Source organism: Mus caroli, unplaced genomic scaffold (genome assembly GCF_978045245.1).
Source record: "Mus caroli unplaced genomic scaffold, Mus_caroli_1 scaffold_6, whole genome shotgun sequence".
NCBI lineage: Eukaryota > Metazoa > Chordata > Mammalia > Rodentia > Muridae > Mus > Mus caroli.
Genome location: NW_028227261.1, coordinates 45,079,769 through 45,097,375, shown reverse-complemented (window position 1 = coordinate 45,097,375; position 17,607 = coordinate 45,079,769). Strand labels below are relative to the sequence as shown.

Sequence of the window (17,607 nt, the reverse complement as noted above, 5' to 3'; positions counted from 1 at the left end):
TATGAAGTCTCTGGGAACTTCCCTAAGAAAGAAGTACTCTACATTTCCTCTTGAAATACTTCCCAAAGACTATATGGCACACAGAAGAACTGAATCTGGCAGTTAGCTAATTTTATAGGCATTTCATGTCCCTGCCCACCTGACATTTTTCTATCAACCCTGTCTAACAGAACCTTCTGTAGAGATGAAAGTACTCTGCACATATGCTGTCTGCTATGGTAGCCACTAGCTACAAGAAATGAGCTAATGAGCACTTGAAACATGGCCAGCACAACTAAATTACTAGGTTCTAAATAATATTTAAAGTAAGATTTGAACAGAGCATCTCTGTCCTGTGGTTCGTTTCCCTCTTTACTACCAGCATCTGCACAGTGTCTGGCTCCCAAGAGGCATCGGGAGAGATTTATTATTCTAAGCATACTAAGTTTTAAAAAATTTACTGGATTTTTATCAAGCAATGCAACCCTGTCCATCATGCATGTGGGACACAAAGCAGTCCTCTGTGATAGGTAATGCCTTTTTCTCAGTTTGTTGAAAAGAATACTGAGGCTCAACTGGTTTAAGATCCCACCCCAAGACTAAATAAAGCATTTTAAGGTCAGGGTGTTAATGGAACTCACATCCTTCTCACTATTTTTTTTTTCCTTTTCATCTCCCCATACTTAATGAAGTTCCTTTGTCTTTTTCAGCTTCAAATAACTGCTCTTACAAGGAAATTCTCACAAAGTCTCATGGCTCTTACTTGTCACTTTGCTGGTCATGTGGACATGCTGTGAATTTTAAACTGCCTAAGTGTCAAAGACATGTCTAACGAATAGTTTCTATCCATATCTATCAATATTTTTTGCAAACCAATCCTGAATGTTCACTCATGCGGTAAAATATTCTTATGGTGCCCCATCTTATCACATATTTTAGTGCGGGTGAATGAATATGTATGCCACATCTCTAGCATTTTACCTAAAAAGCTTAATGGTCTCTCTTCTTTTCTGCATCAAGGCATTTTCTCAAACTCTGTAAGCCAGCTAGGCCCAGGAGAACAGAACAAGGAAATATAAGAGAGTTTCATGTAAGCAACAGAAAGCAACCTACAGCTATTCTGATGGAAATTAACAGACTCGGGAGCCAGGGTCTTTAGAACTTCTGTGTGCTTTAGTTTTGGCTAATTACTCAATTAGTTCTCAATATTTGTAAGCTGAATACAGGTCACTCAGCATCTTCATGAAAGCAAGGACATTAAGGGAAGAAGCTTTGGGAAATTAAGAAACTTATCCCAAGTACTTAGAATAATCGCCAGCCTTAGAAATGCCAACCCACCCAGACATTTTGATTGGCACCTGGGGAGTGGGGCCAATAAAGTGTCATCCTTGCAGACTTAGTTTTGACAAGACAGAGGCGGCTAAGCAAGCTCAATCTCCAGGTTACTGTGGCTTGGGTGCAGAGTGCACTTCAGAGCTTGAGGGCGGTGCGCTCGTGCGGGGAGGCGGAGCTTCGGCTGCACGCTCTCTTCTGCCCCGCCCCCTGCTCCCAGCCGGCCGCTGAGGGGCCGCCGGTTTCCCTGGCAACCGCCGCGCAGCGTCTTCCTGAGGGAGCCTTTTCTGTCAGCCCGCGGATCCCACCGCTCGCTCCCCACTGCCCGGTGGTTTTTGCGTGGGCTCATTGACTGACGGACAACAAAAATGGCGGAGCGGAGCCAGACAGCGCCAGAGGCAGGTCTGTGAGGGCTGTGGAGCAGGGGAAGGTTGAGGTGCCTGTCTTGGGCCTGAGGGGACTGGGGACTCTTCATTGCCCTATCCTTGAGGAGGCGCCCTTGTAGGATACTGAGGTGGTTACTTCAGGGTCAGGGTTCACTGGGGGTCTGTATCTCTCTGAGTGACCAGCAGGGAATTTCAAAGTTCTGCTGATGGAGGGCTTACACTCTTGAGTAAGCATTGGCCCAGAAAGGGTTTGGAAAGATGATATTGGACCCATAATAACGAGAGGCACCTATTATGGGGACGGAGTCAAAATCCTGGAAAAGGAACGTGTTCAAACTCTTGTGGTACCTTGGAAGGTATCCCCTCCCCCGACCCGGGATATGATTTGGAACTGGGGAGAGGAAGCAAGTTTATGTGGAAGATATATTACCTCCATATGGGCTCCATAGAAGTGGAGTTTTTACAGAATATTTGTGTTTGAGAGAACTCTAAAGTCCTAAGGGCCACTAAGGAGTCACACACAAAGTATACAAATCTTGTCCTTAAGAAGACAAGAGACTTGAAGGGTCACCCAACCAAAGGAGACTGGAGTGCATAAGTGTATTTGGGGTCTTGAAGGTCATTCAAAATTATGAAGGGTTACATGTCCTATCTATGTGAGTATAAGATAGCCTTTATGTAGCAGGGATTCTGACAGGAATGGAAACCCAGGATTCTGTTTCTAAGGATATCCTTATGGGTCTGGTTGGACTAAGAGCATTAGTAACCAACGTGCTTTTCAGGCTAATAGAAGAAAGCAAGAGTCCTTTTTTTTTATATTTAGGAGATTTGTAAAACAGGCAGAGGACAGAACAGCTGAAACTTTAAGGGTTAATATCAGTGTTTGCATAGAAAATCAATGACTTTGGGATATACAGATTGGTGGGTAGTTAAAGTGGGCTATATATTACCTTATGTATGTGTTAATAAGACATTGCAAACTATAGTTATAAGAGTGACTTACTTGAACTACTCCAGACCCCCCTCACTGTGTGTGTGCATGCATACCTGTGTTTGTATACACACACACACACCCACACACACACCACTAGTTATAAGGCTATGTAGTAAAGGAATAGTAACTATAAACTATTTGAAATGAACAAGAATGGTACAAGACATTATTATTTTTATGGCTTTTTATGATTTCTTTTTGATTGGTATCTCCATTTCTTCTATTCATTTTGCAGTGTGGCTTTTCATGAAAATTTTTTTAGGAACATGAACATTCATCCACTCATGCACTTAAAATGTTTATTAAATGCTAACTATATGTGAAATACCAAATTAGGCACTCACTGCAAACCCTTCTTGATTCTCTTGACTTTTTAAAATCTTTTATCCCACTTGAATCAATTATATAAGTAAACAGATTATTATTTTTATCATTAAGTATACCTCTCCTTTGACTAATATATAAAATCTGCAAAGGCTTTGCTTTGCCTATTAATCTTATATGGTCTAGAACTAAATCAGATGTAAAATATGTTCTCAATGAATAAATGACTGGATTGAATGGAAGTGATAGTTTACTTGAAAGGTGACAGAGACTGAATAAAGGGAGAGAGCAAAGAGAAGTATAGGCACAGAGAACTCAAGTGCAAAGACCTCAAGGCAAAATTATTAATATACTTTGTAAAGATCTTAAAGGAGACAAATGTGGGTGGGAGCTCATGAGACAATGGTAGGAGAGAGGTCGAAAGCTGAAGCTAGGTCTTATAGAACTGTAATTTTGTTCAAATTTCCCAAGGTTAATGGGAAACTACAACAGGTTTTAAGTGGAAATATAGAGTCATTAGAATAATTGAAAACTATTTCTGCTGTAGTAGAAAGTATTAATACAAGAGTATCTATGGGAGAAACTGTTAGGAAATAATAGCAGGGACGTAGAAATGAGACACAGCAGATAAAATAGATAGAACTCAGTGAAATATGAGATATCAGAAATTATCATTTTCTATCTTTTGCAAATGAGGGTTGGTTGTGCCACTACAAAGATAGGGAAAGTTAAAATAGATCTTTGGCTAAGTTTTAGAGGGAAGGCCATAAATTTAGTTTTTGACTATGGAGTTTGAGGTATCTTTAAGGCACCCAAGTGAGTGGAGACATTGACAAAGCAGTTGACTTTATATCTGAACTTGCATGGAGATAATTATTTTGGAAGTGAGATAGTTATGAATGTGGATGAAATTGTGTAGAGGGAGAAAAGGCCCAGGGTCAACTGAGATATTTTAGTACTTTCCAATGAGACTGAGAAGGTATAATCAGGGAGAGAGCAATCAAAAGAGTATTTCAAGATAAGTAGACTCCTCAGTAGACTAAATACTTCCAAGTGACATGAAATGGGGAGTAAGGAGACTAGACTTAGCAACAATGAGGTCATCGGTTACTTTGATATGAGAAAACTGATGATGGGAAATCCAGGTTACCTATCTTCTAATTTATTATGCCTTCTCAATCCTTATTTACTGGTTAATTTTAATTGTCAGTCTGATATAATCTAGATTCTAGATTCCAGAATAAACTGGTAAAGGAGTGTTAATAAGGAATTTTCTAGATAATGTGAGCATGCATGTCATTAGGAATTGGCTTAATATGATGTCCACATAGCAAAATAGTAGTAGGTTATTCCCAATGGAAGTAGCACAAATTGGTCTTGATGGGTGAAAAAAGGAAACAAAGTTGGGTGGATGGGTGAGGGGAGATGTATGTGTGAAGAGTTGGGGGAACAGAAGAAAATATGATCAAAATACCTTGTATAGCATGTCATGCAACAAACCCTAGATCAACTCTAACCCCCGGGAAAGTTAAAAAGGACCATTGCTAGGCACACTATGGAACACTAGAGAGAGGAATAGCAGGGTACAAATGACCTGATGGTATAGCAAAAACAAAGGGTTCTAATTAGGGATGAGAGAGGAAGATAAATGAGGGCAACAATGAGAATGTCTGAAAAAATCATGATTATCTACCTATAATACACACATACTATATATATTAAATACTGCCATACACACACACACACACACACACACACACACACACACACACACACATGCTCGCATGTGGTTTAATTGCATTTTTCCCTTCTGGACTAACTGCTCTTTCCAAGATGAAAAGTCTATCATGTAAACCAGCTCCAGGCATGAGAAGCCCTCTTTTGAATTGTTGGTCAGGGTTGTCCAATAAACTCCAAGAACATTATAGGCTATTGGTATTGACCTTTGATGCCCCCTGCCTTCAGAGGTGGAAAGTAAGTCCCTATTGCTAAAGACATTCATTTCAATCAGAGGGCCAAGAGGCCTGTGAGCTGGAACTGACCTGAATGCTTCCTCCATGAGGACTGTCTTAGATGCTTCATGAAAGTACTATTCTAGCTACCAAAGAAGGGAAACAACGGACATTCTTATACAGCTATCATGCTTATGAACCACAACAAAGACCCCTGTAGCATGATAACCTGAAGAGTGCAATAGTGACATGTATATCTCGGCAGTAACCTACAGCTCTTTAGTTGGTCTTAAGACTGTCTGAACAAAAGGGAACTCATACCTGGTACTGGAGATTTAGCCAACAATCCAGTACTTGTAAAGTCATGAATTCTGAAGGAGAACCTACACCCACCACTTAATTAAACCAACTACATCCTACATATCTCTCCTTACACTCACAGATACATGTTGCCCTCACCCCTCCTCGTTAAGGAAACTTTTCTCTGAACATATAGAGAGCAGTTGTAAAGACCAGTCTTAACTGATACATCTACAATACAACTCCTACACCAAAGGCTCAGGGATCATTTTGGAAGAGGAAGAGGAGATGGGAAAGTTTTGTAAGAGCCGGAGGATAAAGGAGTTTTCTGTGAGATTATGTCTTCTAGTTATGCTACAAGCTACAATCAAAAAGTTTCACCAATGTGACCAATCTGACTGCCTTAGCATAAGCTGAATAGGACAACAATAAACATGCTCAAGTGGATGGAGGAGATCTCAGCTCTATACAAAGAAGTACAGACAACCAAGGAATGCTGAGAGTGGGAGAAAAATTATTCTGTAGGGAAGATGGTACCAATAGGTTACCCAATATAAAATAGCCCCCAAAACATTCATACAAATACTATTATACAGACTGAGAAAATTGTATTTATGTATTTGGTAATACATACAAACACATGTGTGCATGTATGTGTGTGTGTGTACTTATGTATGTACATAATAGCAATTAATGAACAAAGAGCATGAATTTGAAAAAGTAAGGAGGGCTATATGGGAGAGTTCAGTGTGAGGAAAGGGAAGGGAGAAATTATATAATCTCAAAAATAAAAGAAAATTTAAAAAGAAAGTAGCAATATAGACAAACCTAAAGAGTAATGTAAGCTGTATTACGAAAATGAACCAGTAGAGCAAAAACTAAATCTCAGATCCTTAAAAATTCTTCCTTTCAGGTCCCTCCTATAATAAAGGGATGCTTCATGCTAATACAAATGATGATGCAGTTTGTCTAATGGGTTTATTTTTTTTTAGCAATGAAAAGACAACTCATTCTGCCCATAAGAATGTGGCTCAGCAGGGTTAGCACAGTATTCTTCCTCTTATTGATAAATAACAGACATTTTTAGAAGCTTTTTGAGTCATCCAGGTTGAAATGACAAGAAATGGCTGGCCAGAAGTAGAAGAAAAAGTCTGTGTTCAGTCTAAAATACAAAACAAAAACCCCTACATTGTACAAAATTCCTAACAAACTAATGAAAATTAAAAAATTCTCCAAATTCCTTAATAAACTATTTTTATAGCAAATAAAATAATTGTATTACTGGCAGAAATGTATACTTTTGTTAATATTATATAAATTTAAGGACATTGCTGTTAATGAAAAGTAAAACAATCCTTGGAAGCATTTGAAAAATCACTAAATTCACTAATTCTAAAATCATCTTTTCCTGTTACTTGAAAGTATTATTCTCTTTGAAAAATGTAAGTAATTAAAATTTAAATAAACCTTCAAAGTTGTTCATATAGTCTTCTTTGAAGTTCAAGGACAATTTTATTAGTGTTGAAGAGAAAACATAGTATAGGTTAGATGACAATCCTGGGAGCTGTCTGGAGGAAATGGAGAGAAAGCAATAGAAATAGACTGCTTATCAAGAACAAAAGAAAGGACGAAAGAAAGGCACTCCCAAGGATGAAAGCTTATGAGCTGAGGAAAGGGCCCCAGAAGCTTATTCATATATTTTCAGAACCATACTGTTCAAATTTTTCATGTACACCTTTCTCAGTTTTGCAAATTTTATTGCTATGAATTTCTAAGCAAATTTACCCTAGGCATAAAGTAATGTTTGATGAGTGATTGATTGACTGACTGCACTTGCCAGTCTTCATTTACTAGCACATTAACTATCACATTAGCTATACACATCCAGAAGCTATTATTTCTTGGTTATAAGGTTTTTAAAATACACATTTAGAGTTTATATAGAAATTATAGAGGAACAAGAGAGACACTGTAGCTCAGTCTGAAATCTGGAAAGAAGAGAAAGTTTTTAACTAAAATGATCATTACTCAAATATATCTAGCTACCTTCCCAATGTCCAAGCCATATCTTTACAATTGCACATTGAGCTATCAATAAATTTAGAATCATAAAAGGAAAGTAGGAACATAAACAATACAAGGATCCTTCCTTTCTTTAGTGTATATCATTTTAGTTAAAACAAAAGTAGGAGCAGGAAGTTAAAAGGACTGGACTAGTCTTTCCCATGTCCATCCATTTTGTAGTCCATCATTGTTAAAGCCCACTCTGGATGGTCTTTGTGGCCAGGACTAGTATACACTCTTAGGAAAGTAAATATTAGCAAACGGGCACTTTCTGAACTGACTTTAGGGAATTACATATTTTCCAATTGCATATACAAGCAAAAATATGGGGCCAGCTAACTAGGCTTAGTTGTACCTATTTGTCCTAGATAGCCTTAACTGTAAACTTGGTATAGCTTAGAGTCACTGAAAAGCCCGTCTCAATTGAAGGATTTCCCAGATTAGATTAACCTGTGAGCATGTTTGTTGAGGATTGCATTGTTAATATTATAGAGTCCAGCCTAGTATGGACAATACTATTCCCTCCATGGGTGGTCCAGAGCTATATAAGAAAGCTGGCCAAATATGAGACTCTAAGACAGATAATATCTTCTTTCATAGTTTCTGCTTGACTTCATTGATGGTAGGTTCTGACCTGAAAGCATAAGCCAAATATATCATTTACTCCCGTAAGTTGCTTTTGGTCAGAATCTTTTTATCATAGCAACAGAAAGGCAACCATAACACTATTTAAGCTGAAATTTATAATCACTCCTCCAAGTTAGCAGAACAGTGTAGGCAACTTTTTAGTAGGACTAACCTTTAATTTATGAAACAAAAACATTGCAGGTGTCAGTGATCCAGGTGGTCTTATCCCTTCATCTCAGTGTTTATAGCAACATAGTTTCATTATCAGGAAAGAGTTGAGATGTATCTCTCTTTTTTGTACCACATTGTATGATGATTATCTTAGACCAGTGGTTGAAAACTAACACAACTATGATAGATCAACCTGTCAGATATATTTTGTTGGGCCAGGAAGCATATAAACAGGGCTTCATTATATTATAATAATATTATGCAGAGGCCCAGCCTCAGCCTGCGAAAGGGTCCTTCTTTCTTTTAAAAGCTCAACTTTTGTTGTTTGCTTGTTTGAATAAGACAGGTGATTTTCCTGCATTGTGTTGATTGATTTCCTGCATCTCTTTGGTATAGTATAAGCTTCTCATGTTTGCATATTTTGTATGAATTATTGGATACAACTAGACATTTGATTAGGTTTGAACTTTTTTCAGAAGTAATATTATGTGCTTCCATCAAAAGGCTTGCGAGCATCTGGATTTCTGTTTTTGTGATGCTGGAAGACACTGAAGAATATTAAGTGGTTTTATATAATTTACATTTAAACAATCATTTAGAAGAATTAAAGTAGGATGGAAAAAAATGGTCCATCTGAAATTGAGAAAATTAGGGGAAAGCAAGCTAATTCATGAATGGTTTTATTAAGGAAGATGGAGATGGTGAGTCTAAAGGTTGGCTTTAATGTGAATGATTCTGTTCAAAGGATATGATACATTTAGCCACTTTTGGTTAACTTTTGCAGTTGATAATAAAAAGCTAAAAAACACCAATAGTCTTCAATAATGATTTATTTATTGCTACTATTTACCTGTCCATTGTAGGTCAGCCTATCGCTGTTTCCATATGCCCATGGAAGGAGTCAGGATGTTAGCATAGCTTCTACCTGGAATGTTTCTGGTCTCAGAAGAAAAGAGACAATTTTGTAACAGAATAATAATTCTTAAGAGTTCTATTTGGAAATGATACATGTCATATCTAACATTTTATTCTTCCATGTTTTAGGTTATTCTGATATCAATTATCCCCAAGCATTTAGTCCTTCCTTAGGCGAGGGCATCAAGTATTTTTGTGACAGGAAAAGATGAAAGGTAAAAAAGGTAATTTGAGTATGGAGAAACAGTTTTTGATGATCTGAGAAAATACCCAAGAACAATAATTTATAAGAAAGATTTAGTTTGGCTTGTAGTTTCAGAAGTTTAGTTACTACGGCCACAGTGAGGCAGAGTATCATGATGAGGAGTAATGTAGTTTATCTCAGGACAGTTGGGAAGCAGAGAGAGAGATAGAAAAACAAAGAGGATGGGGCCAAGAGTTAGGCACTTCTCTAATAACCCACTTCTTTCAGCTTAACCGCTGTTGTGTGATGCTGTTTCCCAGGGAGATGTGAATAAATGTCAAGTAATGCTGGATAGAGAACACCCCAACACAAGGATATTGTTAAAATCCAGCTGGATGAACCAATGGGTTTTCTTGGGGTTACTTATAGGAATATGGGTGAAGACCAGAAATGACTCAGATAGAGCTGCATTACCAAAGCTCACCCAGAATTGGGGGCAGCTTACAAAAGCTGAAACTCTGGAGCTGGAAAAACACTGCAGAGCCTACAGGCCCTCAACATGTTGGAAGTGTCCTTTGCAAATAGTTATGTTGCTCTGAGCCTCTTCCATCCAGGCAGCTCTGCTGGTCCTTGTTTCTTCTAGGCAGCCTAGGTGGTCTCTGCTGCTTCCAGGTTGTTAGACTGTCTGCTAGTCTTCTCAGGCAACTCACTGTGTCTGAGGGAGGAGTCTAATTAATCAGGCCTTTTCCAGGTACTCCCTGAAGCTATTTTGAGTTCTTTACTTTGAGAGCTTAATGAGCTTCCCTGAAGGATGGAATCTTGCCTTCCCCTTAAAATCAGGTTGTTTTACCTCCCTGTAACTATCCAATGTCTCAATGAGTTCCTCTAGAAGATAGGTTTTAATCTAAGAGGAAGCTGTTATAAAAAGAGCTCTACCTTCTAATGATGCTAAATTATAGATCCATCAATGCTTTAATCCTTTTATTACGTCAAAGACCTCATGATTCAATCAGTTCCTAAAAGCCCTACCTCCAAACATTGTGTTGGGAAGGCCAACACCTTAAGCCTCTGGAAGACGTTGTAGCTCAAATCATAACAAAGCATGAAATTTCATGATACATCTGAGAGTTATCAGAAATAGAAAAGTATAATGTCTGTGTAGAATAGAGATTGTAAAATTTAAAGTAAGGAAGATATCAACTCATATTCAACTAACCTCTTGACACACTGAAGGCTTAGACTTCTGGCCTGAGAGAGTTGAAATGGAAAGTTCTATCTTATTGCTGTCTCGGAGAAATACACCATGAACTACAAATGTAATCTACATAGACCCTTTTAAATCTGCGGGTAGCAGCATTAAAATATGAAGACAGATGAAATTAATTTTAGTGTACATTTTAAAATTCAATATATCTCATTCAATATTCTTGTGCGATGGTATAGTACATGGATAGAGGAATTGATTGCAATATCCTGTTATATTTGTTGTATTAATCCCTGTGCCCAGCACCTAGAAAAGAAGTCAGAAGGGTTTTTACAGTAGTTCATTACAGGCCGGGGAACAACAGGTTGTTATTATGGCTTGTCCTCAAAAAAAGAGTACTTAACAAAGAGCAGTAATGATCTAAAAGGAAGTGTGAACCCGAGAACACTAGGCTTCCATTCTCCTAGAGAAGCTAGAGGGCAAAGAAATAACCTACAACCACCTCTTAAGACTACAAAAACCAGCTAGCATCCTGTGGGAAGAGCCAGGTCTTAATCAAAGACACTATTGGAATGTTGGAATAAGAAAAAGAATAGGATATTAGGTAAGTTTAAAGAAGACACATTTCCTCTGGACAGAACAATAATGGGCATAAGAAAGATAGGTGAGGAAGTGGTGAAGATTTCATTGCCAAAGTCTCTCAAAGAATCCTAAAGGAAACCAGACATCTTATGGATGGGACTTAGGCATCGGGAGCTTGGATGAAGGCATTTTTGGATTAGAAATTAATGCAAAGTAGTTTCTGTGCTACTGGAAGCTACCAAGCTAGGTAAAAATAGGACTCTGAAAACTTTGCCTGCTTTGTGGTTATTGCTTTAAATGGGTGGGTACTAAATGATACCTGAAACAGGAGGATTTAAATGACAGGGCTCTAGAATAAGAAATGTTAATAAGGACATTTTCAAAGAAAGCAACTGTAGTTTTTGATTACTATGATGAAGGAAGAGAAATTGCTTTGACAGCATTTTTGAATATCCATGATTTTCTAAGTACCTTGTATAACTTGCGTTTAGACTTTAAAAATGCAGTATTAGTTTGTTTGATTTCTAATGTTTTTAGACATGGAAAGTGATTTTAGAATAGTATGGTAACTTATTTCAGCTCACACAGCTGATGAATAGCAACAAGAATCTCCAAGATCTAGTTAACTCCTAAGGACTTTTTATTCCTTGTATGTATCTTTCAAAAGATGCAGAAGAACAAGATAAAAATAACATGATTAAACTTTAGCTTCCATTGACAGAAACAGGAGAACCATGTGTGGAATTTGTTTCATTGGAGAAAGGATACGTTTATTTTAGGTACTTAAAATTTCAGGTAACAATGAGGTAGATGTGTGGACATGATGATGGTGCTCCTAGAAATGTGAAATCTAACACTGAAAGACAACCTAGAGAAGAAAGAAAACCAATGAAATATGTTAAGTTGAATGTATAAATATGGATACATGCTATCTAGAGATTAAGTTGAGTATAAAAATCAATATTTATTTAAATATTTTGAAAAATTGAGAAATGAAAAAAATTATATATAAACCTGAATATTAAGTTTATCTTTGTAAAATAATTTTGTCTTATATATATTAAAATTGTATAAGTATACTGAAACTAATATATATGTAAATATACACACACACAACTATATATTTGTTTATATATACTAAAAGTAATGTACTACAGTGGTAATTCACATTATATTGCTTCTAATAACATTGTATGAGGGTCTTTGGTCTCAAAACATGAATAATTGATCATTTTAATATACAGTATAATATTCTGTTTTATAAATGAAAGGACATTATATGTAAATATTATAGACATTTAGTAGTCTGGAATAGGTAGTACACAAAGTCTCTGAGGCTTCACTGAGAATTCCGGTTGTAACAGTTTTAAACATTTATTGAGAGCTTTCATTGGTCAAATATTGTTCATAGATTCCATGTTATTTATTTCTCCAATTAATATATTAGGTTTATTTTTCAGATAGTTAAGACTTTGAACAAGATATTTATGTAGTATGTTAGTGATTACTGAAGTATCATTTTTACCCTTTAAATATTCCCATAAATTTTGTGTGTATGCTGATTTGAATTAGTGCTAAAGTTGTTGGGTGAAATATCTACTCTATGCTACAGAATTCTAAAACTTATTTACTACTCAGTGATTAAGGTATCATCATCATGATTATTCTTTTTACAATGAAGAATGAAACTCATGTATGTATGTGGCTTGTCTAGATACTCAAGGCTATATGATTAAGACATTGACAGATCAGAGAAAAAGTCTGCTGCTATAATTAGTACCACAATCAGCCTAAGCCCTGATAAAATTAGAGAAGTAGCTAAAATAATATAAAATATGAAAAACAAATGTAACTTTACATTGTTATCTCTATTACTTTTTCACTATGACAAAGAGTAACTGGTGGAGGTAACCAAAGGGAGGAAGAACTTATTTTATTTGTCTCAAGGCTTCAGAAGGTTCCTTTTTTTAAATTTTTTAAAAATTTTTTTAATATAGCATGTTACCTAATGACTAGCCAGGAACCAGAGACAAAGCCCAATTTATTATTTTTTTCTTTGTCATGTGCTGCATTTGTGATTTTCTCCTCATTTTTCTAGACCTTTGAGGCAAACCATTAGGTTATTTATTTGAGAGTTCTCTGATTTTTAAAATTATACCTAAATATCTCATTTTGAAATATTGTAAATGAACAAAATCTCAGATTTTTAAAAAGAATTTTTGTGTTATGTCACGAGGATTTTGCCTGCATGTGTGTATGTGCACCATGTATTTGGCTAGTGCTAGTGGAGGCCAGAAGAGGATTGGAACTATAGATGGTTATTAGCCACCTCATGAGTGCTGAGAACCCAACCCTGACCCTCTGTAAGAGTGTGTACTCTTAATAGCAGAGCCCCAGCATCTGTTTTTTTGTTTGTTTTAAAAGTATCCTCTTCATCCACTCCCCCTAGTCCCTGGAGTCTCTGATTTCTTTAAATATGAGTGCTTATAGGTATAGGCTTATGGTAGGACTGGCTTGGCTATATTCCAGAGATTCTGATAGTTGTTTGCACTTTAATTTTCTGTATGAATTAAAAAATCTCCTCATTCATGTCTTCAGTGACACACTATTCATTAAATAGTGTATTGTTTTATATATAAGTATATGTATATTTCCTGGGGGTAGTCTTATTAATTTCTAGTTTTATTCCATTGTGGTTTGCTAGAATGCAGCGAATAAGTTTGTTTATAAAATTATTGGTGCTTGCCTTGTGACTTATAATGTAATACATTTTGGAGAAAATTCTACACAGTATTGAGAATAATGTGTTTTTATTTATCTGTTGGGTGAAATATGTGTTAATTACAGTTGATCTATGGTGTAATTTATATCTCACCTTTCTTTGCTGCATTCCAGTTTAGAAGATATGAGAATATGAGGATAAAGCGTTGAAATCTCTCATTATTACTATTACACACACACACACACACACACACTTTTTTATCTTTTAGTGATTGCTTTTGCTGTCTTGGGTTTTTGTGTGTGAAACAGCTTTTCTTCATCCTCTGTGTATAGCGTTTCCGGACAAGAATTATCTAATGACAGCACTGGTTAACATGCTAGTGTGGATGGGGGAAACTCCATGAGGTGCTGCCCATAGATAAAGAGGTATCAGCAGTTGGCCAGTGGCTGATGAGAGAGGGAGAATCAGTTTCCTTTAGGGATGAGCTTCTATGTAGGTTGTCTAGTCTCAAATGGTCGCCCCTGGACACATGTATGTAAGATCAGTGCTAAATGGATTCAGTAGCTATCAATATTTAAAGAGGAGGTCATGGATTTGGGAGCAAGTAGGAGAACATAGGAAGAGTTGGAGGGGATGTGAGTGGTCGATTTTATAAATATTTAATCTCTACTAGGGGTTTCTACCCCGCCTTAGATCAGTCAGTTCCCAGATAAAGCACACACACCTTTTATATTTATAATGTGCCTTTAATGTACTAGAGCTGGGCAGATATACAAGTTATTAGAATCTACTTCCCCATCAATAAACCCATCTGGACAGCTCTTAGCTTTAATTGGCCAGCTCTAGATTGGAAATCAGCCATGATTTCCGTGACTCTCATACCCCATGGCATTTTCTCTTCTCTCCACCTTCTCTTTTCTCTCTTCTCCCCTCCCTTCATGGTCTTCCTCAGAGCCCAAGCATGGGAACTGAAACTCTACCTACCTCTCTTCTGCCCTGCTGTAGGCTGTATGCATCTTTATTTGACTGATAGTTTTAAACTTAGGAACAAGTTCACATAGCATCACTTGGTATAAAGTGGGATTCTCTTGTCCCTGGAGCAACCCAATCTTGGGGACCAATATTAGCATTATGATACATAGCAAAAACAACAACAACAAAAAAAACCAAAAAACCTCAACAAGTGAGGAATGATGTAGATGAAGTACACATGTTTGAAGTTTTCAAAAAAAAAAAAAAAAGAAAAAGAAGTAATACTTTTATTTAATGCTGGCTTAGTTACCACTATTTGCTTTAACCTCTGTTTGTTTTGAAGTAGTCATATTTCTGCATATCTGTGTATGTGTATGTAGATATCTGTCTATCTATCTATCTATCTATCTATCTATCTATCTATCTATCTATCATCTATCTATGTCTCAAGATAACTTTCCTGGGCATAACAATCTTGGTAGACAATAATTTACATTCATGACCAGGAATATATCATTTAATTCTTTCCTAGCTTTTAGGATTACTCTCAACAGATGTCCTGTTCTGATATTTCAGCCTCTGTGATATTTGGCATTTTTTCTTCAAACCTTGTAGTATTGCTTCTTTGCCTTTTTTTTTTTTTTTGACATCGTGACTATGACATATCACATCTGTTGGGGTGTATGTGTCTTCTGGCACATACTTTTTTGTTTTATCTGAGTCCTTCTAGTGGGTTATTGTTGACTTGGATTATGTTCAGGGAGAAAGTCCACTTAAGTAATAATTGTGGCGGCTTACTAAGAGTCTTAGTGGTAACTGCTAGTAAAGATACTTTGCACTTACATGTCCAAGTCTAATAGCAGGAGGAGTCCCTGGGTGCTGTTAGGCAATATGTTGGATGCTGCCTCCTGTAGTAGATTTCTGCTCTTCAAAATATTTTGCCCTGGTGTGCTTATAAGAATACAGCTCATAGAGATTCCATAGCTTACCAGAAGCCATTTTGAGGTGGTTCCCCACTTCTTAAACTTGAAAAGCTCATTCTTGAGCCTTGCTTCCAGCTACCTGCTTTTCAGTCTCCCATACTGCCCTGGGATCCCCAGTCTTGGATTGGAGTTTTTCTCAGACCTATGCTTCACATTGGTGGGCCTGTGCTATTCTGCTGCCTCACTAGAACAGGTCTGTGCATTTAGTTAGTGTTTTCAACCAGATAAGCAATGACTTTTTTTTTTTAAACCAAGGAGAAATTATTATACTCCTTTAAATGTCTAAGTAGAAACAGTCACCTCATTGATGTCATTTTTGGACTGGTTTGACCATCTTCTAAAATTGTAAGAAGATTATCTATTCTTTCTTTCCTGTGCTGTATGGAAAAGAAATGAGCTTGTGAACTGGTCAAAATTAAGGTAGTAATTGAACTTATTCTATTAAATGGATGTAAATAACACACTCATGCAGGAGAAATGGCAAAGCCTATGTATGTTTGTCACATCCCTCTCCTAACTGTTCTTACATTTCTGGAATATTATATATATATATATATTTTTTTTTTATTAGATATTTTCTTTATATACATTTCAAATTTCAAATGCTATCCTGAAAGTTCCCCATCCCCTCCACACTCCCCTACCCACCCACTCCCACTTCTTGGCCCTGGCATTCCCCTGTACTAAGGCATATAAAGTTTGCAAGACCAATGGCCTCTCTTCCCGGTGATGGCCAACTAGGCCATCTTCTGATACATATGCAGCTAGAGACATGAGCTCCGGGGGGCAGGGGGGGGGTACTGGTTAGTTCATATTGTTGTTCCACCTATAGGATTGCAGATCCCTTTAGCTCCTTGGGTACTTTTTCTAGCTCCTCCATTGGGGGCCCTGTGATCCATCCAATAGCTGACTGTGAGCATGCACTTCTGTGTTTACTAGGTGCTGGCATAGCCTCACAAGAGACAGCTATATCAGGGTCCTTTCAGCAAAATCTTGCTAGTGTATGCAATGGTGTCAGCGTTTGGAAGCTGATTATGGGATGGATCACCGGTTATGGCAGTCTCTAGATGGTCCATCCTTTCAGCTTCGTCTTCGTTCTTCTTGAGTTTCATGAATTTTGAAAATTGTATCTTATATCTTGGGTATTCTAAGTTTCTGGGCTAATATCCACTTATCAGTGAGTACATATCATGTGAGTTCTTTTGTGATTGGGTTACCTCACTCAGGATGATGCCCTCCAGATCCATCCATTTGCCTAGAAATTTCATAAATTCATTCTTTTTAATAGCTGAGTAGCACTCCATTGTGTAAATGTACCACATTTTCTGTATCCATTCCTCTGTTGAGGGGGATCTGGGTTCTTTCCAGCTTCTGGCTATTATAAATAAGGCTGCTATGAACATAGTGGAGCATGTGTCCTTCTTACCAGTTGGAACACCTTCTGGATTTATGCCCAGGAGAGGTATTGCTGGATCCTCCAGTAGTACTATATCCAATTTTCTGAGGAACCGCCAGACTGATTTCCAGAGTGGTTGTACAAGCTTGCAATCCCACCAACAATGGAGGAGTGTTTCTCTTTCTCCACATCCTCTCCAGCATCTGCTGTCAACTAAATTTTTGATCTTAGCCATTCTGACTGGTGTGAGGTGGAATCTCAGGGTTGTTTTGATTTGCATTTCCCTGATGATTAAGGATGCTGAACATTTTTTCAGGTGCTTCTCAGCCATTCGGCATTCCTCAGGTGAGAATTCTTTGTTTAGCTCTGAGCCCAATTTTTAATGGGGTTATTTGATTTTCTGGTATCCACTTTCTTCAGTTCTTTATATATATTAGATATTAGTCCCCTATCTGATTTAGGATAGGTAAAGATCCTTTCCCAATCTGTTGGTGGCCTTCCTGTCTTATTGACGGTATCT

At 37.2% G+C, this 17,607-nt stretch overlaps 1 protein-coding gene across 4 annotated transcripts in view; it reads left to right on the top strand.

Moving 5' to 3' along the window:
- Nucleotides 1-1,526: 1,526 nt before the first annotated feature.
- LOC110293190 (AGBL carboxypeptidase 4) overlaps nucleotides 1,527-17,607 on the top strand; it is a 1,191,022-nt gene continuing 1,174,941 nt past the window's right edge. For all 4 annotated transcript variants that reach the window (XM_029476352.2, XM_021161009.2, XM_021161010.2 and 1 more), the window contains exon 1: nucleotides 1,527-1,713. In XM_029476352.2, coding sequence (XP_029332212.1) covers nucleotides 1,680-1,713 — 34 coding nt within the window. In that variant the 5' untranslated portion in view covers nucleotides 1,527-1,679. The remainder of the gene's footprint in view (nucleotides 1,714-17,607) is intronic.